Source organism: Diceros bicornis, chromosome 3 (genome assembly GCF_020826845.1).
Source record: "Diceros bicornis minor isolate mBicDic1 chromosome 3, mDicBic1.mat.cur, whole genome shotgun sequence".
NCBI classification, from domain to species: Eukaryota; Metazoa; Chordata; class Mammalia; order Perissodactyla; family Rhinocerotidae; genus Diceros; species Diceros bicornis.
The window spans coordinates 99,770,740-99,794,817 of NC_080742.1; the positions used below are offsets into that span (position 1 = coordinate 99,770,740).

The 24,078-nt window shown below is 47.4% G+C and overlaps 1 protein-coding gene across 1 annotated transcript in view; it reads left to right on the forward strand.

Annotated features, from left to right (window-relative positions):
- The window catches only part of DPP6 (dipeptidyl peptidase like 6), a 517,278-nt gene that overhangs the window by 419,750 nt on the left and 73,450 nt on the right, over positions 1-24,078 (forward strand). The window contains exons 11-16 of the mRNA XM_058533884.1: positions 10,441-10,564; positions 12,390-12,428; positions 18,139-18,246; positions 20,405-20,496; positions 21,091-21,138; positions 23,012-23,130. Of these exons, the coding sequence (XP_058389867.1) occupies positions 10,441-10,564; positions 12,390-12,428; positions 18,139-18,246; positions 20,405-20,496; positions 21,091-21,138; positions 23,012-23,130 (530 nt within the window). The remainder of the gene's footprint in view (positions 1-10,440; positions 10,565-12,389; positions 12,429-18,138; positions 18,247-20,404; positions 20,497-21,090; positions 21,139-23,011; positions 23,131-24,078) is intronic.

A 24,078-nucleotide genomic window follows, 5' to 3' on the forward strand; every position in this document is an offset into this window, starting at 1 on the left:
CCTGACGAAAGTTTGGCCAAGACAGAGCAGTGGGCAATTGTGAGCACTTGGTCAGCTATATTGACATGGCTTAACTCGAGGTTGGCTGGGCATTGTAAGGTATGTTTGAAGTGGGAGGACAGCAGAGGTTTAGACTAAGGTGGCCGTCCCCTAGCCACAACAAGGTGAGGGTGAAGGTGGTGGGAGCTGAGGAGTATGTGTTAGAACCAAAGCCAGAAGCTGAAAGGGGAGGGATGTGGGGACACTGCACCAGTCCCTGGTCCTCAGAGAGGTACCAGTTGTAGACAGAAAAACCTGAGCAGCTCTTAACATTGAGCAGGTGGCTACAGGCCTTTGGGAGCTTGGTGTGGCCAAGATGATCAGGGCATTGCTTTGTCAGCGTAAGACTGGCCCATCTTAGGCACAGCTAGTTGAGAAAATGCTGTCATGGAGATAGTGCCAACCAGTGGGTCAGCGAGGCACTGGCTGAGGGTCGGGGTGGTCATTGACGTGTGTAAGCCCAGAAGTCATTCTTCGGGTTCCTCATCTGTAAAAGGAGAGACCTTTGGCATCTCAGGACCTTTCTGACTCTAAGTCCATAATGGCTCAATACGTTGTGCTGGCATGTTAAAGTCTCAGTGATTGCCTTCACCTCAAGGTGACATTTCCATGAGTGAAGCAACCTTGAGAAAGGGCAGCTGTGGTCAAGGGGATTTGTGGCCCCTCTCTGTATCTGTCAGTGTCCCAGCAGGAAGCAAAGGGATTAATTCCAAGAGTGTTCACCCAAGGCAAAATTTACAAAGAGTTGCTTGGGGGAGGACACCCACAAGGAATGTGCAGTGCCCAGGAGCCAGGTCATCCCAGGCCTGAAAGGGCAAGGGCAGGAGCAGTAACTGGATCCTAGGGACAGAGGGCCATGTGGAGCAAGCCACCAACAGGGCCTGGGAACTTGGGTCGATGGGAGGACTGCATGGAGGGAGTCGTGGAAATAAATACCCACTTTCCCTCTCTCCCACCCTTTGTTCTCCTACTGGTGCTTCCGTGGTGCAGCCAGAGCCCCCTGATGCTGTCTGTACAGGTGAGCTTCCCCCTCCCCGAGCACAAAGCAGAGTGGAAAAGATGGAGGGAACCTGCAGAGGCACATGGAAGACATCCAGCACATCCTCAAATGACACCAGGAGTATCAGGGCTTAATCCATATTGAGTGGACAGGTCAAGTATGTGGGTGGGTGGATGAGGGATGGAAGGATGGATGGATGGATGGATGGAGGATTGAGAGATAGGTGGGTTGATGAGTGGGTGGATGGATGATGGATGATGAATTACGGATGGATGGATGGTGGATGGGTGGATGGATGAATGGATGATGAATAGGTAGATGATAGATGAATTGGTGGGTGGATGGATAGATGGATGGATGATGGATGGATGGGTGGATGGGTGGGTGGATTGATGATGGATGATGTATGGATGATGGATAGATGGGTGAATGATGGATGGATGGATGGATGATAGTGGATGGACAGATGGACAGACTGATGGACAAATAGATGGATGGGTGCTGAGTGTGTGAAAATGAAGGGCTAGAGAAGGGGTGACATGAGATTTGCCTCCACCTATCCTATTTAAGGGATCTGTTCATGTTCAAAGCATATAAATTTTTGAATAAGGACTCCACAGTTCCTAAGGTGACACTCCCTGTCATTTCCTTCTCCCTCATCCTGACAGTTGGCCCTGCATTATAGCCAGCCTCTAAGATGGAAGGAAAAGGTCTATGCCTACATTGAAAGTGAAATTATAAAAATATACATCAAATAGTAATTTGTCTTACAGTCACATCATTTTTATATTTTACAAAGTGCAATCTGCCTGCAGATATTTTTATACAATTAAGTGACAGCTGTGAGGGCATGCTCAGACGTGGAGCCATACGCTTTATCATGGGGAGCATTTGATATTCGGTGTCATTTCAGTTTGCTTAAAGGTGACTTCTATTAAAGAACATCATTTTTTTAAAAATTCTCTCTCAAAGTAATTTTTTTTTTTTGCTCCAGCTTAATCCATGGAATAAACATTGCTGGAAAATGCCAGAGTTAATTGCAGGCTCTTTATTTCACTAGATAAACTGACCTTTTGTTTTCTTGCCCTTTATTGCCACACAACTGTCAGAACCTTTGCCAGAATTTGGAATACCAAGAAGTGACACCGCACATTAATCTCTGTGAGAGAGATGATGCTCTATTAATGTTTCATGGCAAACAAATGGACTAATAAAAAATTCATACAATGCTCACCAGGAAGAGCTGCTGTGTTTGGATTTGGAGGTCCCTTTGGCTGGAGATTCATGGGAATGTTGTACAGTCTTCATAGCCAAGCTGCACTTGTCAACAAGTGCTCCTCCCACGTGCTCCCCAGCAGGCAGACCCGGCCTCCTTCAGTTAGTGCCGTCTTCACCCTCAGCTGAAATCAGTGGTCTGTCTGTCTGTCTCCCCACAAGCTGTGAGCTCCGCTATGACGGGAGTTTGGCCCTCTCTGTTACCAGCACCTGGAACCGTGTCTACTGCACACTAAGCCCTGACTAAGTGCCCTATGAATGAAGAAATGTATTTGTGGGCAGAAAAAGTGCTTTAGAATAAAGAGAAAATTGGCATTTCTTTTAGGAGTCTTTGCTTCCTGTTAATAATTTGGTGTCATGTTCTTTTTAAAATGCAATTTCTACGATTCTCAAAATATGATTATCGATTTTTTGTAATTATCACAATGCTTCAGCATCTCACTTTCTCTTGACGTTGGATCAATCCTTGTGTTTTTCAAAACCCAGCTCCATCTCACCTTCTTAAATTATTCTGCTTCAAATCCTATTTTCGCCTCTCCTTTAACTGCTACCAAACTCTCTTTATTCTAAAGCACCTTATCTGCCTACCAATACAGTGATTCACTCAGAGAACATTGAGTAAAGGCAGAAATAGAGAGACATCTACAGTTAAATGGCGCCTGGAGTTGTTCTCGTACCATCTGCTCACAGCGTATTACAGGTCTCACCTAGATTGGTGGTTCTCAGCCTGAGCATCATTGGAATCACCTGCGGGCCTCGTTAAACGGGCGATTGCCTGGCCCCACCCCATTTTGATTCATTGGGTCTGGGGTGAGGCCTGAGAATGTGTATTTCCAACACTTCCCGGGTGCTGCTGGTCTGGGGACCACACTTCGAGGACCACTGACTTTGATAATTAAAGCTTGGGTGCGGAGACTGTTCTGCTCCTTCCTTCTCCTCTGGCGACTCAGGCTTTGGCTGACTTTGCCGCAGAAACCCAGTATCGTCTTTGCTGGTCACTGCTTTCTCTGGGCAGGCCCAACCTCCCTGAGTGAGGGTGACAACAGGGAGTGCACGCTGCCCAGATGGGTGCAGACCCGGGCCGGCATACACAAGACCCAGGGATGGGCTCCCCGTCTCTGTACTCGCTTCGTTCAGGCGGCAGGGCATGGGATTTGGCACTGATGCGAATGAACAGGCTCCATGGCAGAAGCCACAGGTCGGCGGGGCTCACACGCGCTCTGGGCACACAGGCCATATAACCGCATCTATTCCTGTTGCTCATGAGTCGCATTCTTCCTCTGCTAGACTTCGTAGTTGGTGGCATCGACACCTCCCAATGGCACAACCAACTCTAATTCCCGTTTACTGCCTTTGCGCTGAGATTTTTTCCCATTGTAATGTCCCTCTAGATTCTCCCTCTGGTCCATGCTTCCCTTTCTCCCCTTCAGAGACAATATGACTCAAGTCGTAAGCATTTCGTAGATTTCTTCTGCAGGTACCCAGGCCTTGGCAGTGGATCATGACTAGTAAGAGGCATGCCCTTTGCTCCTTGCCTTGAGGAGCTCCCAGCCCGGCTAACACAGACCTATAAAGAAGAGTTGGCTGTACACGATGATCTGAGACAAGATGGCACAAATCGTGGGTGCTGGAAAAGGTTACCGGAAGGAAAGATACACGTGGCCTTCGTGGAGGATGCAGGGTCCGGGAAGTCTATTCTCCTCGCTATTTTCATTATTCTCTGTGGGGGCAGAGGTGCCCGAGAACCCCACAAGGGAAAGCAGGCTGTCTGCTCCTGCTTCAGCCCTGGGACTTCTTAGCTGGACAAGGTGGGTGCAGGGGTTCCTGCTGCTTCCTTGCCTGTGAGCTACTTTCCCAATATGGAAATCCCTGCCCCATGTAAATGCACACGTCCCAGCCCCCACAGCGCCTCTGCTGAGGAAATTCAGCTAAAACGCTCTGAAAGTGCCATTATCCTGGGAGGAGACCCTTGTGGGGAGACAGCCAGTGGACACAAGTCAGCTGGGCCTCCAGGCTGGCCCCAACTGTATGGACACCTGCCTGAGGACAACCTTACAAAGGCCCCATTCTACAAAACTCAGAAATCATAGAAGCTTCTCCAAGCAAAGCCCCCAAGAGAATTCAGACCCTCAGAGCCGTTAGCACTCAAGTGTAGTTTTAATGAGATGAAAAACTTTTCTCAGCTGAGTCAAAGATTCTTGTTGCTTTTTTTTCAGAAGGACAGAAAAAAAAATTGTATATTCAGTTGGTTTATGTATGTTCTAATTAAAAGCTGTTTTTGTTTGATTTGGTGAAAAATTCCACTCAGACCTTGATTATTTTATTAAATATTAAATTCTTATGTAAACTGTTCTGTTCTCTGTAAACCGTTGTGCTTTAAGGCTGCCCCTCTGCTTGTAGATCTGCCGATTGTTACATCAGTAACACGTCTACAGCTGTGCTCTATCATTAGCAACTTTTTCTATAAATCCCTGCTCGTTAGTGTTCCTTTTTAGAACAATCTTGGCCATTTTTGTCCATTTCTTCTTATATGTGAACTTTAGAATTATTTTATTAGATGTCCCCCCTCAGAAAAGAAACCCGTTGGTCTTTCTATTAGAATTAGTCCATTCCTTTGACAGATATTGAGTATTTACCATGTGTGAAGCTCTGTGCAAGGTGCTGGAGATGTAGACGCGAATACGGTGGATGCGTCTCTGCCCTTGTGAGGATTAAACATAATGAGTTCTGTTCTTCCCATATTGATTGTTATTTTGAAAAGTTTACCGTGTTCAGTCTCCTGTTCCAAGAACGTGGCGTGTCTGAATTCTTTTTTCTTAAATGGTATCTTTCTGTTTCATCACTTGTGATCTATTGATACTTTTACTTTTGATATTTGCATTCAAATTTATAGTCACATTGATGGTAGCTCAGGACCAGCTGTGGGTGAATTGACTGTAGAGATCATCTCCTCACACCTTGAGCCTTCTTTTCATTTTGAATTGCCTTCAGTATGGGGGTATTCAAGATGAAGGCAGGCTTTGAACAAGAAGATACTGGTTGCTAGAAACACATTGCAATGTTAAATGCTGTTAGCACGGCAGAGAAATTTGATATCAGCCTAAAGTTTGATCCTTGGTCAAAACTTATTTCCTATTCTTGGATTGTTGTGGAATTTCTCTTTCCTTAGACTTGAAGATTCTATCAGAACATATTTAGGTGTTTTATTAATTTCCCTGGAACATGGAAAATCCTTTTAATCTGCATTTTTCGGTCTTTTTTTCCTCATGTTGATGTCTCTTTCTCTATGTCTGATGTGATTGCTTCTCTTCCCATAACTCTGGTTTCTCCATAAGAAGCACTTACATTCCCTGGTGTGCAGACAATCCACCTTCCTCCACTTCACCTCTGTGGTACCTTCCTCTGCATCTTGGGAGAGCTTCCCAAATTTTCCTCAATTTCTCTGAGTCAAACTCCTCTAATTTTCCATTTTCATTCTTTGCAGTCCCCTTATCTCACCTCTTTCATCTCATCCTGTGTTTTTAGGGTTCTGTTCTTCTTCTGTGTTTTTGGCATAATTTCCCTTCCCTTCACCTGCACTGTTTGTATGACCTTCATGGTTCTCTAACTCATAAGACAGACCACCCGCACCTGATATTTGGCAACAGATGGGACGTGAGGGTTACCTTTGATTCCTCTCTCTGAGCTTTTGGGTGCCAGTCAAACCCTTCTCAGAGGAATCAGGAAGACATCGTCTAACCCATGTCCGTCTGGTGTGCCTCGAGTTGAGATTTTTCTTCTGCCTTCTTTAGAATTTTTTTTTTGACATTTCAAGTCAATTGGTGTACATGTAAAATGACGATCTTCTGTAACCCATCTTCTGTAACCCGTGTGGTAAAGGTTTAGCTTCCCAAATTTCTGGCTATTGCAAGCCCAGCATTTCTGAACAAGGATAACATGATGAAAAACATTTTCCTTCTGCTCTCCTGTGGCTCGTCTCATGCGGCTGAGAAAACTCGAGCAACCCGCTGTTTGGTTTCTCCCGTCTCCATCTATGTTGCAGTTGCAGATTTTCGGCATTCATTTTTGGTGGTATTGTGACTTTTCACAATACTTTTTTGTGTCTTTATAGGAACGTTAACACAAAGTTGGTACAGGCTACCTCAGATTTGCTCACCAGACACCACTGTGTGCTGGAAATCTGTCTTTATGTTTGTGGAGTCTCCGCCTGATGTGCCCATATGTCTGTGCCATATGTGACAGCCCAATAGTCACTTCTCCTAAATAATCAACAATAACTCGACACAGGCACCGCCTCAGTTCTTGACTCAAACCATACAATCAGAGTCTACTCCATTTCTCCTGCATGTAACCATTAAGCTAACAGCTTTGAAATTAGGAAAAATGGAAAATATATTAGGAACTAGGAGAACTTTTCTTATTCTGCTTGGGGAATGCTTCATTAAGTGGGTACATGTTTTATTTTCCTTTCCATTAACATACGGTGTGACTACAAAACCTTACGTAGCAAAAGAATGTCATTCCGTCCAAAGTGTCACCACTTTGTGAGGCTTCATACCTCATCACCAAATGCTTCTGGGACTCCTTTAAAACCACCCCATTCTTGGCAATGCTTTATCTTCGCAAGTTGACTTGATTTTTTTAAATAACCAAAACATATTTGGCACCAAGCCTAATCATTGATACAATTTATGGAACTGGGAAATGTTATCAGAGACAAGATGTCACTGTGTAGGTCACGAGACCAATGTAAAGTTCAGAAGATGACTCAGGTGGAAGGTTCGAGAGTGTTCTGAGGAACCACGGCACATCCGGAAGACGCATGTGACGCCCTCACCGTGAAGGAGCATTGCCTACTTATGTGGAGGTGCATTATGTAATCTTTATAGAGTCCTAAATAATTTTTATTGTTTCAAGAGTTTTAAAAAACATTTCTCACTATATTTCATCACCATAAAAATCTCTGATGGTGCCATCAGTTCTTTTTGAAATTCCTGTCACACAGATGAAGGAACTGAGGATTTGAGTTCCAGATAAAATGAGTTGTGGAACCAGAGCTCTCACAGACCTCGGAGGGAAGCTGCATCCCGCCACTTCATCCAGGGTGATGTTCACACCCCAGCAAGGGTCCACAGAGCTGGGCAAAGGTCCACATTCAACTGTCCTCATGGGTAGTACAATTATTTTTTTCCTTTGTACAACATGCCTCATATTACACATTAGGAAAGAAAAATAAAAGAGAGAGAGAGCGACAGTAGCTCTCACTTTAACTGGGCATGTGGCTGCACTTCAGGAAGTAACACGCCTCTCCAGAGTAATGTTCTCGACTCCTCCAGCCCCATGGAGCAGGCTTGCCACCGCACTTCCATATTTTGTGGCCGAGGACTTTAAACATGAACAATAAAATGGTTCTGTTGGCCATGCGATTGCCGTTGATGGCGCACACCCCAGCCCCACCCCCACGCTGTCCAACAGTCCGCGGCTCAGTCATGTTTCTTGTGTGATTTGTTCCAAAGGTCTCACTAAGGAGCTTATTACCAAAAAGGGAAAGTTTGCATTCGTCTACTTATTTCCAGTTATAATGTTTCTCAGACCAAATTAGAAAATGGGAAAGTTGATAACAGTGTATAGTCTTGACAAAGAGTCTCTCTCTCTTTGACCAAACTTTAGTCAGGCTCCTCTAAACCCTCTTCCCAACGAGGTCTCGACACCTGGGCTTCCGTGTGCATCTTTGCATCACCCAATTGTAGCAAGAATCCTGCTAAGGCACTTTAGCCAGGATCTGCCACCTCGACATCTGATCACCTTTCTCAGCCCCACCAACCCCAGGTGAGCTCTGATCACTGGCCTGCCTTCAGCAGAATCCTGTCAGGTGAATATAACCAGAACCCCCCTCACCTCTGATGCTTCCTCTTAGGAATTTCCATCCATTGACCCCATCTGCTCCTTAGCTATAAATTCCCACTTTTTCTTGTTGTGTTCAGAGTTCAGCCCGATCTCTCTGCCACTGCAAACCCCGCTGCAGTGGTCTCCACACCTACCACGATGGTCCTGAAGAAAGTCAGCCTTACAATTTTAACATGGGTCAGAATAATTTTTTCTTTCATACCTGGTCTATACGAAGCCTGTGCAAAAGAACACCATAAAAACTAGAATCTTTCCGACAAATGGAAACAAGAATAGGGTCCTCCCTAATTAGTATGGAGGCCATGGAAAAAATAGTCATTCCAGGAGATCTGAGTTTTGTCTGATTTCATCTGGATGAGATACGTTTGCTGACAGAGTAAGTGCAGCTTTCACTGTGCCTTCACACACCACACTCTCGACGTGAACATCTGCATCAAACAGGTCCCCTAGTCCAAGAAGACAGGAGTCAGCTCGTGTCCATCCACATGGCCCTTCAAGCTATGGGTCTCCCTTCAACATCTGTCCAGCAGGGACCCAACGACGAGTTATGACAAAATTCAGAAATAAAAGGTATTTCACGTGAAGCAAGGTCTGGGCACAGACCCTGAGTGACTTTTAAGAACAAAAGCTAGATAAATATTTCTATGCCTACAAATGTTCAGGGAGATGAGAAAATCCCACGTTATACATGCGGCTCCAAGCCTCGGGCAGTGAAACAGACAGCAAAGCAGGATCCACAGAGGACACTGCTAAGAGGAAGTGTTACTTTTCAGGGTAGGAGCCATGAGAGGATGCAGTGAGAAAGCAGAGCCTGTAAACACACGGACCCAGGTTCCCTGGGGCCTGCGGGCTCGCTAAGCAGATGGTATGAACAGGAACAGCCATGTGCCAGAAATCACAGAATTTGGGAAGGTTGAAAATCATAAAAATTGGATTATGACTCACCACCATGCCCTCGGTAGATTCACAGGGACTTCGATGAGCCGTTCCCGGGCCTGCCCTCCAGCCAAGTCAGAGAACTTCACCGTCCTGTTGACTGCACGCTCTTGACTTAGGTTAAGTTATTAAAAACTTCGATTAGCAGGCAGACTGGAGAAATAGGGGACACAGCAGTTTAATCTCCTGGTTAACTGACACTTAGTTCAAAGCACCTGGCTATTTAGGTTTCTGTTGAAAATAATTATTAAATGTACTCAGGCCCCTTCCCAGCTTGCTAGGAACTGTCTGGTGAATGTGCTGCCGTCTTCGGTGATAAAGGATCTTGTAAGACCACAGGGTAATCATTCTGAACAATAGATCTCATTATAGATAGAGATGGGGTAGGCAATGGAACACATGTTCACTGGCCTCTGGAACATTCTTGGAATTCATCTGAGGATATTCTTTCTGTGCACTTTTTTGACATTTCCTTCTTCCTCTTAAATGTACATTTTCCACCTAAAAAGCCCATTTTTGGAGGGCCCTGGGTAATTGAATTAATTACCAGGAGCCCCAGTACCCCTTGTGCTCGGTATAGGGTGGTGCAGACACTGTGGTACTTTCAGGTTTGGGTAAAAGCAGGCGAATGACATCGAGGACATCAGACCAAGCCCGCCTGATGGCCAGAGCCGTGAACCAGTTTCCCTAATTGGCCAGAGAACATCCCTGGGTATTTTGTCCTTCCAGGAGAGGGAAAAGGAGAATAGAGCCTTTCTCAGCGTGGCCTGGGGTGTTTTTATAGCATTTTACACACTTTGGGTGCCGCGCTCTCCCAGCCCTTCCTGGTTCTTGCTCTCTCTGCCTCCCATGGGACCTCCTCGCTGCTTCCGGTAGCATGAAGTGCATTTGCCCTGGGCTGTGAAATGAAAATCGTCAGTGGGACAGTGTCAGCCACAGCGTGGCTTGTAAAACCCGCGAAGCAGAACCCAAACGCATCACCCTCGGTGGACGGAACAGCTGGCTGCTGGCCACGTGCTCTTTACATACAACCCTGAGGGAATCGCTCAACAAGAACACAGTTCTGTGTGGCTTATTCCAGCGTGTTAGTGACCCAGCTCCCATCGGAGTTCATTGTCTGTGAACGTTCCTGAGAAATCCCATTTCAGAGCCTCGCGGGACGTCTCCATCATCCCCCACACCCCCTAGTCCTTGGCCCCGGCGTCCAGGGCTGGGATGTGCCCAGCTCCTGGCTCCCGTGGGTCCTGCAAACCTGCTAATTCTGTGCGTTTGTGTGTTCTCAGGGAGTACTACATCACAATGGTGAAATGGGCCACCAGCACCAAGGTCGCCGTGAACTGGCTGAGCAGGGCGCAGAACGTGTCCATCCTCACTCTCTGCGACGCCACCACTGGGGTCTGCACAAAGGTACGGGGCGGGGGGCAAGAACCAAAGGCAGGAAGCACCCAAGGCGGCATCAAGGTCACCTTCGAGCCGTTTGGATTTGGTCACTGTAGACAAACCACCGCTTAGCTACTTGCTAGTCAAGGTGGCAACATGCGTCCAGGTCTCTGTTTTGGTGCCACCTTGTGGATGAACTAACAACTGCTACAAAACTCAGGGCTAATCCATTCTGTGCCTCACACCATCTGCCCTCCGCAGTTCATAGACGTTATTTCCCTTTATCCATGCCCACTGCTGTTTCATCAAGGAGCTTTCTCTTCATTTTCCAGTTAATGCTCAGAGAGGGGAAGGGACTGCCCTAGGCCCCAGGACCCGGGTGGAGCCTGCTCTGCAACCTGCCGTGCTCCATTTCAGCAGCTCTGTCCTCCGCCGGACCATAGCCAGTCGGCCCCCTGGGGCCCCCTGGGGCAATGTTCCTGGGGGCCTCGGGCTGACTTGATGTGTAGAGGAGGAGAAGGTAGGGAAGACAAAATGAAAGTGAAATGCACAGAGGGAGCAAAGAAAGAGTGAAAACGTGAAGAAAGGCCTGGCAACCGTGCAAAGTGAGTGAGCAACCCACCCATTGCCTCCAGGTCCCGCAGTGGCCCACCCTCCACCCTGCGGGCTCCATCTTCCACACTTCTAGGTCTAGCCACAAGAGGCAGATCTCCTAGTGTGGGGTAAAAAAAAAAAATCAAAGTCAATTAATAAATCCAGGTAGGTCTTTCAGAAACTCTTCTTTGACTCTAAATTTTTATTTCCCCTCTGAGGAGGGAAAAGCCTTGCAAAGCAGCTCTGCTGTGACTTGGCAGGCCCTGAAACTGTAGCCCTCACGCTGCTGCCTGAATATGGTTTTGAGGTGAGTGGCAGGGAGCTGTTACTGAGACTGATGTTCTCAGGTGGGTTAGTGATTTGCCTTATCTGTTAGCATGACTTAGAGCAGATTCCAGCTTATTCTGATGGGCTTGCTCGAGAGGGTGGAAGGAAAGAGTGAACACACAGCTAGGAAGCTGGGAATTGCTCATATTCTACGTCTTCTCTTACCTGTGCCCTGATCTTATGAGTTCCAGCAACAGAAACTCCACTGCCAATAGTCCGCAGGTAAAAGAGCCGCTGCCCTCGGGCGGCTGGAGGCCAGATCAGCACCAGGGACAGCTCCACTGCACCTTGGGGGCCGCCTGTGCTGAATAGCTACATCTTGGTGTTTGGCCGTTGGCTTGGTTTTGTCTTCCATTATGTGTCTTTCTCCATGGTTCTGTGAGGTCTACTTTTCATATACATTTTAACCACTTTTAATGTTGTGGTCTACCAGGATTGTTTCTCAAAGCTGTGAACTGGAAATTTATTACACGTCCACACACTCTTGCTCACGGCCGCACGCACACACACAAGAATTCCTAAAACAATGTAGCATCTGAGGTTTGCCTTTTAATGAGCACGTGTCTGGTCAGAGCTGACCATCTAATGGACATGTGCCTGGTCAGTGGTGACCATCTGATGGACATGTGTGTGGTCAGAAATGAACATCAAATGGTAGAAGTGTACTGTCTTCCAAAGGATTCCTACCTGCCATGGATTTGTCCTCGTTGCTGGGGAGAGTGACATTTTTCCTGTTCAGGGACGTTTGTGTTCAGCTCTGAGCCATAGTACAAGTCGAAGAGGAGAGCCGGGGATGGGCTCCTTTCTGAGCCACAGCGCTGTCTGTGCTCACGCAGCTGCCATGGAGGGGAATCAAACTGTTTCTGCACTGTTGGTCACAGACACAATACACGCAAAAAATCCTTTCTCTAATGCTTTTATTTCATTTCAGAAACACGAGGATGAAAGTGAAGCCTGGCTCCACAGACAGGTAACTATTCTACATTCGAGTTCCCACATTCTGCGCCTACACCCGCCACCAGAACCACTGCCATGGTGGCTTTCAGAGCCTTTACAACAACAGAACAGCTTCTCACATTAAATCCTACGGGAATCCCCAAGGAGGCACATAATGTGTGTGGCTCTAGTGAGCTGGGCAGGCTGCTCAGCGCTGTCTGGCCCTTGCTCCCCTCCATGGCCCCTGAGCACTGCTGGAGAGTCGGAGAGCTCCACGGAAGGTGGCCTGAGAATCACTGCTCTTGAGAACATACAGTGTTTGGTAAGACTTCAGTTCTCAGTTAGATGATGTCCGTTCAGTAAATTAAAAATGATGAGTCCATAAAACTTGCCTGGATAGAACCTACTATGGTAAAAGAAAACGAAAATGTGGCTGAGACTCCTGTTTTTCTCAGCGTGGTTTCATGATGTCTCATCTGAAGTAGACTCCGCTGTGATTCAGCATGAACCTTCTTCGGAACTGACTTCAAAACCATCCCTGGGTTCGCCGTCCCTAACTCAGAGAAGAAATGCACGTCAAATGGGCTCCAAGGGCTTGAGATTAGAAGATCTCAGGAGAGGCCTACAATAACTCACTCTGTGACCAAAAAAAAAAAAAAATTAAACTTACTTCAAAAATAAAACTCTCAGCACGGGTATTTTCTTCCTTCAGTTCTTTTTGTCTCATTCCACACCCTGACATTAGAAAGAACAGTTGAGAAAGTTTTCAACACTTACTTCCTTCTTATACTACCTAATGGGATGGAAATTGTCTGAAAATTCTGTGGGAAAAATCACACCAGATTTGAGTCTCAAGATTTATGGTGGAGAGGGCGCAGGTGTGCTTCTTTACTGATGTGATGGATTCCGTTTATGGTAATTAACTGAAGTTGGACCGTACAACTCTCAACAACGGCTCTCCAAGAGCGTTCCAGCAACTCTGACTGGCGTACACTTCTTTAATCTGTGGAATTAGCAATGTGTCCCAGCCTTCTGTCAATTATCTTGGGGTGGCAGCCTCGTAAAGGAACACTATTCCTTTTAAATGCGTCCTTTTTCTGCTCCATGCCATCTTCTCCAGAGGGGGAATGGCCCCAATGGCCACTTCTGTTTTCCTGTCTACCAGTTTGGGTGCCAAGTCCAAGATAAGAAATATCAAGAATGAGAGAGGGCTTGGGAAACCTACAATAGTAGCTGGGAAGTTATGCTGGGATTATGCAAGAATTATGCCGGGAAGCTCTTGAATGCCACCTGGACCAATGAACGATATAAGCACAAATATCAAAAGTAATATTACGGTGCTCCTTTTATATCAAACAAAATGCCAAAGAGATTGAAATGAAAGGACCAGAAAAAATAACTGTTACCTATATAGTCATCCGTTCAACTAGTATTTATGGATCATACCAGGCACCATGCTAGGCTTTGTGGGTTTCAGAAATGAATCAGCTACTTCCACTGAGCATATGTTGTAGCATGTGTGAGAAGATCCTTCCTTTTCATGGCTGAATAATATTCCACTGTATGGATATATGATAATTTGTTCATCTGTTGATGGACATTTGGTTTGTTTCTACCTTTTGGCCATTGTGGATATGCTGCTAAGTGAAAGGAGCCAGACACAAAAGGCCACCCATTGTACAATTCTATTTAAGTGAAATATCCAGAATAGATGAATTCACAGAAAGCTATTTGGTGGTTGTCAAGGGCTAGGGGGAGAGAGGAATGGGGAGTAACAGCTTACTGGATACGGGGTTTTTTGGGGGTGATGGAAATATTTTGGAACTAGATAGAGATGGTGGTTGCACAACATTGTGGATGTGCTAAATGCCACTGAATTGTTCACTTTTATTAAAATGTTTTATTTTGTGTTATGTGAACTTCACCTCAACTTTTAAAGAAATGAATCCGCTAGAGCAGCAGTTCTCAAAAGTGTCAAGTGTAGAAAGGGAGATGAAGGTGCACATGAATTCCAAAGTGTGGCAAACGAGAATAATCCTAAAATATGCTCAGAAAATGTGTTTAAATGTTAGCCGTTGGCGGGGCTGGGAGCAGAGAAAACAGCGTGGGACACGGAGGTGGCAGGGCTGGGACTGGGCGTTATGTCGTGTGCAGAATTTGTACTGAGTGGGAAGAGGTGAGGGATGAACTTGCCAAAGCAGCCCAGGCTTGTTTCTTTTTTCTTTTCTTTTCTTTTTTTTTTTTGTGAGGAAGATCAGCCCTGAGCTAACATCCATGCCCATCCTCCTCTTTTTGCTGAGGAAGACCGGCCCTGAGCTAACATCATTGCCAATCCTTCTCCCCTTTTTTTTCCCCCTTTTTCTCCCCAAAGGCCCAGTAGATAGTTGTATGTCGTAGCTGCACATCCTGCTAGTTGCTGTATGTGGGACGCGGCCTCAGCATGGCCCGACAAGTGGTGCTTCAGTGCGCGCCCGGGATCCGAACCCTGGCCGCCAGTAGCGGAGTGCGCGCACTTAACCGCTAAGCCACCGGGCTGGCCCCACCAGGCTTGTTTCTTTACGGGGGGCTGTTGGCAGGCCAGGGTCAGAGGGGTCAAGCCACTTCCCTGTATCCCCGTCAGGGGCACTCACACGGGAGCCCAGCGCCTGGCTGGCGGTCAGTAATTTGGATGCCGTGGCGCTGTCCCCTTTTGCACGCCTCTTCGTCAGCTCTGCAGAGGGACCACACACACGTCATCACCGAGACTTTTCTGTATTTACTGACCACGCATCTCGTTGCCCACGTGAGAACCCCAGCAAAGCACTGGACAGACAGCGTGGATGTGATTTGGGAAACCAGATCTTTACAAGCAAAATCAAGTCAGCACTTAAAAAGTAGCATAAAGTAAAAGTATAATCCTTACACTTTAAAAATGTGAACTTTAAAGCATTTACTAAGCAAATAGCTAACATTAAAAACAGCCATTGAAAAATACATACTGCTCTCTGGAGTTGAAGATGTTATGTCCTATAAAGGAATTGATTCCTCTCAGATAGTGCTTTTCCTGGTCAGATCCAACTACCAGCCCCAGTTCCCAGCCACCCCCACTAGGTGGGCGCAATCCCACCCTCTCAGTGTGTGCCTCTAGCTTCTGTTCCCTTGAACTCCATGGTCAGGAGGAAAATCTGGTGTCAACAATTTCTCGTGACATTCCTTTTGAAGAGATTTTTCATAAAGGAATTCATGGACTGTATTTTTCAAAAATAATCCATACTGTCTCCACATCCTTCAAGATACCGGAGGTCCTGGAGAGCGAGTTAGGAACTTTTTTAAGTTCGCTGTCTGGTGCCAGTGAAGCTGTTGACTGCCACTGCAGGCCCATCCACCTCAAAGGATTCACAGATGCTCGACCCAGCTGGCCCAGGGTGCAGTGTCATTTGAGGAGAAGACTGGAGTCTGGGAAATCCTACTAACCTCGGGGAGACCCAATCCGCTTAGATCAACCAGTCCTCTGATTACTCGTTGCCAGGGAAGTGAGGGTGAGCTGGAGTGATGCTGGGGCCATCCATCTGAGCCTCCACCCCCCTGTCTTTTCCTCCCATCTCCTTCTGAGGCCCCAACATGGATCCCCACAGAGACTCCCTGAGCCAACAAGAAGAGGCCATGTGTACATGTGTCCCATGGATGGAGACCCACCAAGTCCCCTCTCCTCTAGGAATATTCCAGAAATAGGCAGTTCCCCCACCAAAAGTATACCCCATCACACCCCATGACCTTGCAAAGTTGGTCCTGATGCAAATCCACTGGGGGCCCTGCACCAGGACCATCGCCATTTGATGTAGAACCCTGGAACCTATCGTCATGGTTGAAGAGGCAGTCGCATAGGTCAGTTTCCGACAGTCTGTCTTCCTTAACCAGAATTTTGGTTTTGTGATTTCAAAATTCAGGCTGGATGATTGGACAATGTGAGTGTATCTGAACCATGGAAAGAATTGGCAGAATGCTACAAATAAGTCACAAAGAATCTCTCACCAATAAAAAGGACTCCTTCTTCACAAATCTGCTCTGAATGGGAGTGGGGAAACCAGGCGTATTGTATGATAAATTCTCTGTTATCCCAAGAGACTAGAAACACTTTCCCCCAAATCCATGAGAGTCAGAACCACGATTAAAATCCAGGTCTCCTAGTCAAAAATCATTACACTTTTTCACTAAAAATATATTGATTACACGAGAAACCAAGTCGCAGAGAGGCTCAAAGACTGGTGCTCTGCCTGCCTACCGTGGAATGTTCCATGGCTCAATGTAAAAATGGCGTTAAAGTGATTGAGGCCTTCTCAGTATTAAAACAGTGCTTCTGGCCAGAATTAATTATTTATTATATTTATTCAGAGTATTTTTCTCTGCCAAAGGTGCAAACATTTCCCCAGAAAACTGAGGCAACATTGCAGTATCTGTCCTGCAGTTGGCAAATAGAAGTGCATTTTAAAAGCTAAATTTACTGCTGGTTTTTCCATTTCCTCTACATTTAAATACCATGCTTCCAACTCTAAATAGAAAAATAAATATTTGCAGATTAAAGGTTTCATTTTATTGCAAATATTCATGAAGATTAAATGTCATTTTAATCACATGTTGATTTATTTCTCTGGGCATATCATATTTGCATGTACTCATTCACAGCAGGGAAATGCGTTTTCCTTATGCCAGCTGGGGTTTATTTACCATTTGTTCTCATCCTGCCTTAGCGTGGAGCTCCTTGAATCAGAAAATGTATATCGGAGCCAACTAATTGGTGTTCACGGGTGGAAACTTGCAAACTGGAGCTTCAGAGAGGCTGAGATGCCGCCGTAGCAAAATCCCTTTTCGCCCTTCCCGGGGGCTGGCTGGGGCTGAGCAGGGGCTGCTCAACTTTGGGGAGCCGGGCTGAGATGGCGGCCACTCGCTGCAGGTCTTGGCTTTGAATCCAGCCTGGAATTCCTTCCCCCAGGAAAAACTGGGAATGCTGATTTTGTTTCCAGGCAAAAACGACAGTAGATGCAAGCAAACACGTGCATCTGGTGCAAGCCCGAGTGGAACTCCCCTCTAGTTGGGAGCTATGTAACGAGCACAGCGAGTTCCCGGGAGGACCGTTGTCGCTCACCTACATTTTAAGATGTATACAGTCTGTGCTTGTTCGCTGTTTCTTTCTTTTTTTTTTTTTTTTTCTTATCTTCTTGGTGGGCTATTCAGTGTGAGATGGATTCTATTAAATAAAAGAACAAAAGCCAGGATTAAAAGAATAGATTTCATTTTTTTTTTTTAGGCAAAATCAGGTTTGTGATTGTTCAGAATTGTGTTCTTCATGATGTATAGCAAATGCCCCTGGAGAAATCGTGCACTACTCCTTGGTTTCAGCAGGCCGCAGGGAAGGGGAAGCCCTGCACCGCGCTGTCTGAGGGCTGAGCGCCTGCTCTCTGCTGAGCAGGGGGGCACACACAGGCCCCATCCCTTCGCTGGTGCTTTATAAACTGAGGGATGCCTTTTCATCTGCCTCTGCTCAGGCTGTCGCCTCTGAATCCCTCATTATTCCTCTTCGAAATCTGAAGGTTTGACTCATGGTTCCCAAGGAAAGAAAAGGCCCCACACAGCGTTTATTCTCTCAACCGCATCTCTCATTAGAAATTACATAGAAAATGTATCTCAAAATGTAATTTATCCTGGTTCAACCTCTTCAACCCAAAAGGAAGCTTTTTGTAGACTTCATGGATTGCTTTCGTCCACAGAATGAAGAACCGGTGTTCTCCAAGGATGGCCGAAAGTTTTTCTTCGTCAGAGCCATCCCGCAGGGAGGACAAGGAAAATTTTATCACATCACCGTGTCTTCGTCCCAGGTAAATCCTGCTGGTTTCCAAAACTGTTTTGCTGTGTTGGTGACGGCCCCTAGTGGCTGAGCGCTCTGAGTGCACTTGTCATCTTCAAGGTCCCCAGAGCAAACCCTGGGTACTTAACTAGAAGGTAGGTTCCCCAAGGTGGGGCAGAATGGGGCATTCATAAAGTCCAAGGTTCTGATCAGGGTAGCAGTCGCGTTTGCCCTTTCTATTATCGCTCAAAAATACGAATGACGCTTCTCACAATATCAGAGGAAACCGGCATCCACTGTTGGGTATGAGCCGAGGGCTTGTGTCGACTACTTTGTGTGACCATCCTGTGCTCGTCAGCCTTTCCTCCCTGTCTGCTGGGGTGACCCCGTACACTCTCCTCGAGGCCGGGGCCCAGTGCACTCATGGCTCCCCCATGGACCAGCCTCCCAAGGCATCCCACTTCCACTTTTAGCCAAATGCAGATGTTATCCTATTACGACGCTGCTACCAACTGTCACTGACCTGATTCTGGGGTCTGGTGGGTTAAGAGCTGAACGCCACTGAGCAGAGAATTTCACAGCTTAAGACAGCCCAGTGAACTCTGTCTCCTCCTGCAAAGCAGTCACCCCAGGGAGCCCGCCCACCTACTCGAGGGATGCTACCCCAGCACTAGACTTTCGGAGGTCTCTGCCCTTAGGAAGAAGGAAGAGAGGGAGTTTGGCATTTCCATGATTACAACCCTCATCCTTGGTATGTAGATTCCATTTGTGAAGCAGTCTGAAATTATTTGGGATAAGAGCAGGTGAATAAAATTTGATTTAAAAAAAGTGATCAAAAATGTTCTGTGGATGTAAAGTAGAAGTCTCATATTTATAATATATACCCCAAAACGCAATTCAAAGGAAAAATTCCAAGAATGTCCAACGTAAGAGCAGCTTTGATGGAACAGGACCAGAGACTGGGCTATGACTCTGTGATGGGGATCATGTTTACTCAGAGGCTCAGCCACAGATACTGTAGTTGTCAACACATTCATTACACAACTTACAGACTGTCTGCAGACTGGCTCGTGTTCATCTGTTTATTCCTGTGGTCTTCATGCTGTAGCCCCAGATTCCTATGTTTTCTCATTTTGGATCACTTTAATCAAGATTTGAAGATGTTCCTGGGTTTTCACTCAGCCCCATCTCTGAATTCATCCACGTGACCAGCATTTGCTGAGTACCCTGTGAAGAGTTCCAGCTGGAAGCAAGTCCCTCACTGCTGCCCAGAAGGGCACCAACCTCCCAGGAGCCCCTCGGGTCCCTGCTGCCTTCTAGAATCCCCTGCTCCCCACAGGCTCTCCCTTCTCCCAAGACTTCTATTTCTGTGGTCCCCAAGTCCCCACACTGTTTGTCTTGGGCCCTTCACCCAATTGAATCACCATTCGATTAGCACCCGCCTCCTGGGGCACCTGCTGTCCAGAACAGCCAGCCTGTGGCTCACACCTTGGCGTCTCCACACCCTATTTCAAATCATCGTTCCTGTCGAAACAGTCGTGTCTCTCTCCTTCTGTTCTGATTTATTGTCTTAATTATTCTACTCCGGGAGGCACTTAGGGAGAGGCAGTGTGTGTGCAACGTGCAACACTCAATAAAAGGGTTTCAAACCGTCCTTGTAAACGATGGCAGAGAATGACAGAAGAGCCAGAATGTTTCCTTCCGTCCTTCATGCTTTTTCTCCCCATATCCTTGCCCTGTTTCATCCACTTCCCCATATTTTTCTTTCCTCCTTCCTCATCTCCCTATAATAACTTCACTAATTAGTGGAGTAAAGGAACAGTATCAGCAGCAATGAAGCATTGGTTCTCTTCTGATGCACGTGTTGTGGTGGAAGTAACTGGCGATCGAGGTACCAGTTGATAAGTACCACAGACGTGGACTATGTGATTCTCCCCATTGCTCAAATTCAGAGAAGGGAAGAGGGCTGTGGCCTGGGGGTGTTCAGCGAGGCCTTGTGGAAGAGGCTGGATCTCAGCCAGCCTCAGAGGAGAGGACCAGGTGAGGTGGGGCAGACGGAACCCCCCCCGCCCCCCCGCCCAGAGAGGCTCACCACCCCTCGCTGCCTCCTGTCTGAGGGGCTCCGGGATTAAGAAGCAAAGCCAGGCTCCAGCTCTCTCTCTCCTCCATGTCCTGTCTGTGTGTTCCAGCCCAACAGCAGCAATGACAACATACAGTCCATCACCTCCGGGGACTGGGACGTGACCAAGATCCTGTCCTACGACGAGAAGCGGAATAAGATGTAAGTGAGAATCAGACCACGTAGCTGGCAACTTACAGCCCCAGGGCCCATCTCACTGCTGACCGGGACACATCCGTTATTTTTCAGTCAAATTATATACCCGCTGAGCGCAGACTATGGCACAGGGGACCTCGTCTATCTCTCTTAGCGTCTCGAGGTTTCTTCCACATTCGGGGTCCCAGGTGAAAATTGGCCAACAGGAGTTGTTGATCCAGGCTCTATGCCTGTATTTGTGTTACGGGTTCTCGGTCCTTGCCCTCCAGAAGGTTAATAACCTTGTAAAGAAATTCCCGCCTCCAGATCCAGGTGTACACCACCATCCCTTGCCCGATAGCAGAGCCCTGCAGGCCGATGCAGGAGACACCAGGGGCCAGCAGAGGTCTGTGCTGGCGTGTCCCTCAGCACGTGGGTGTGGGAGTGTGGCTGCCTCCAGCCCCACCGCATGTGTAGCTGGACCTGAGCGGGAGAATTGCTCGCTATAGGCCGCTGAAGGGTGGGAGTCCCCGAGAAGTGTCCGTGCAGGGAGAGCCTGGTATGTGAAATGCAAACCTGCCTGGAGCCTGCTAACTCCTGTGCACCTGCTGGTCTTTGCAGCTACTTCCTCAGCACGGAAGACCTGCCGAGGAGACGCCAGCTCTACAGGTATGTGGGCCTCCTCCCCTGCACGTGGCGGCTCCCCCTCGGGAGGGTGGCGGGGTGTGGCACAACTGCACCTTTCAGCGGTACGTTAGGAGGCAGCAAAGAAGAACCCCCACCACAGATGAGTAGCTATAAAGTCTGAAGAGAAATAACAAAAATGCGGAGGCCACCAAATTTGAAGCTTGATTTTATTTTTCTGCTTTTGTCTAATTGAATTTCCCCCTCACTTATTTTCTCCTCTTGGTAACTGGGGGACTTGTAACAGTCTTTCCTTTCCACCTTTATTCAATTACTGACTTGGAGGGATTATTCTCAGCTGGGTTGTTACAGGAGGGAAAGCCTGGTTTGGGACTGTGCCGGTGGACTGGGGGCAGGAGGCTGGTTCTGCCATCTCCGTGTCACGGCTAGCTTGCTGTGTGACGTTGGTCGAGTTTCGTAATCTCAAAGAAGGCACAGGAAGGGTGACCTCTGAATCCTGGGAGAAGGAGGAGGTTTTTTCCAGAACCTGTCCCTCTTTAGCATAAATCCTGTCAACTGCCCCAGTTACTATTCTCATCAGAGAAAGTTTTGGTTCTGAAGTGGGATTCGCCCTGAGAACTTTCTGCCAGCACAGCAGAGGGGAAACGGGGCAGTCTGTTACCTCCTCAACATTTCCCACACTAGAAGGAAGGTAGCAGCTGGCTACTGCCTACGTGCACACTGGCCACTCCAGAAGACACCATGCGGTGTAGACCTGGGGGCTTGAGCGGGTGACTCGTAGCCTGTTCTCCCCCTCCCCCACTGCTGGGACGCTGGAGAAGCCCTGTCAGGTGGACGACTGTCTCCCCTCTCCTCCATTGGGCCACATGCCCAGAGCATACGGGCCAGCATGAGAGGTCCTTCTGGAGCTGGAGAAAACTCCTGCGAATCCACGTAGTAGTAGACTCGCTTCTCTCTGTAGACTTCTCATCGCGGCCTGTCTACCAGAATAACTCAGATCAGTCCTGTCACCAGATTAATAAAAGGTGATCAAGGCAGACTGCCACCCTGTCCTCTAACTAATGTGCTTAGAAGGCTGTCTTCTCTCTCCCTCGAAATATCCTCACTCCCATAGACAGGGTGCATATTGGAAACTATGGTTAGAGCGGACCCTTCCCGCACAAAATGCTCAGACAGGATCTTCTTCCAGGTGTATTCAAAGATAGCTTGGTATCTTTTAACTTTTAGAAACACCTTTTAGGCCTTCTTGACATGAAATTATACTTAGTCAGAGTGGTCCCGGGTGACATCTTCAAATCGATTCCTGCTCTCCCAGCTCCACTGAGTGAGAAGTGGTACCTCATCATCTCACTCTGTCGAGAGAATTGGCTTTGGAAGCATCCAGAAATCAATTCAGCCTGTTTCTGGAGCTGCTGCCTTGTGGTTCACCAGTGTTAGGTCCTCTGAGAAGTTCAAAGATACAGAAAACACGTCTACTGTCCTCAAAGAGCTGATCATCTCCTCAGAGAGATGAGACATGGATATAAAGTACTATATAATAACATCAAACGCTGTCCTCTCCACACATCAGGGACCTGCACGGGGCCTGAATAAAGCATAGATGACCAGGCATACACCAGCCCATAAAGCGAGAGTGCTGAGGGCTCTTACCAGTGGGAGGGGTCTTCTGGCCAGGGAAGGCTTCACAGCAGGGGAAAAAGAGAGCCGGGTGTTCATGGGCTCTCCAGCAGGGAGACGGAAGGGAGAGAGGCCCAGTGGTGAGTGTCAGGGGCTCCAGAACCCCTTGTGTGGGAGAGAAATAAGGCAGCTTGAAATACGGAGCTGGGGATCTGGATCTTGACCGCTGTGGCTGTTTCCCCCCACCTCAGTTCACGCCCTGTGATCCTTGCTCCTCCAGCGCCAACACCGTGGGCAACTTCAACAGGCAGTGCCTGTCCTGCGACCTGGTGGACAACTGCACCTACTTCAGTGCCTCCTTCAGCCGTAGCACGGACTTCTTCCTGCTCAAGTGCGAAGGTAAGTTCCTGCCAGCGTTGCAGACCTGCCCCTGGTCCGCGCTGAGATCCGCGGGCAGGCACACTCGCAGGAAGCAGAGCCGGAGACAGGAGGAGCCTATTCCAGAACAGGTAAGGATCCTGCCCAACCCATGACACTGGGGGACGGGAGCAGGGTTACTGGGTCACCCCTCGGTCTGGTGCAGTACTGATATTTTACACTTGATGAAGGCTTGCCGCTTATCAGAGTGTTTTCTACACGCTGTGCCAGTTAATCCCCAAGTCCATCTATATTTTCCACAATAAAAAGTCCTGTGAGGTATTTGGGGTAAGTATCTTACACAATGATGAACCCAGACCATCTAGAAAGGTAATAAAACAATTTTGGAGATCAACTTCTTTAGCATAAGGATTGAGGTTATATAAAAGAAGTCACAGACAGGGGAAAGAATTGTTTTCCTATGAACCAATTCGTGGATAATTTATCCCAAACTTCAGAAAGTTCTTGATCACACCAATCAGCATACACAAAACAGTAGGCCATGTCCCATTGTGTATACAAAGAAATATCTTTGCATCTTGTCCTCATATCTTGGAAAGATAAGATATGAACTCATGAAAAAGTAAGTGATAATAAACATGGTCATTACAAAATACCCCTCAGAGAAGAGCTACTGAGTTCACCTCAGAGAATGAAAATACGCTACAGGTGGAGACTGACTGAGACCAGGAGCAACTCACTCCTGCAAGTCACGGATGGAGAATGAAGAATTGTTCCGAGAGTGATGTCTTTGATACGGCCCTTGCCAGCTGCTCCACAGTGCATGACCTCGTCCTCTTTTTATCAATGTCGTCTTCTAAAATCTTGAAAAGCCACAGAACGGGTAGACTCAGCCCCTTGATCACCACAAGCTCAGCCCCAGGCAGTCTTCCAAGATACTCGGGAGACACATCGGGGGGGGGGCTTCTG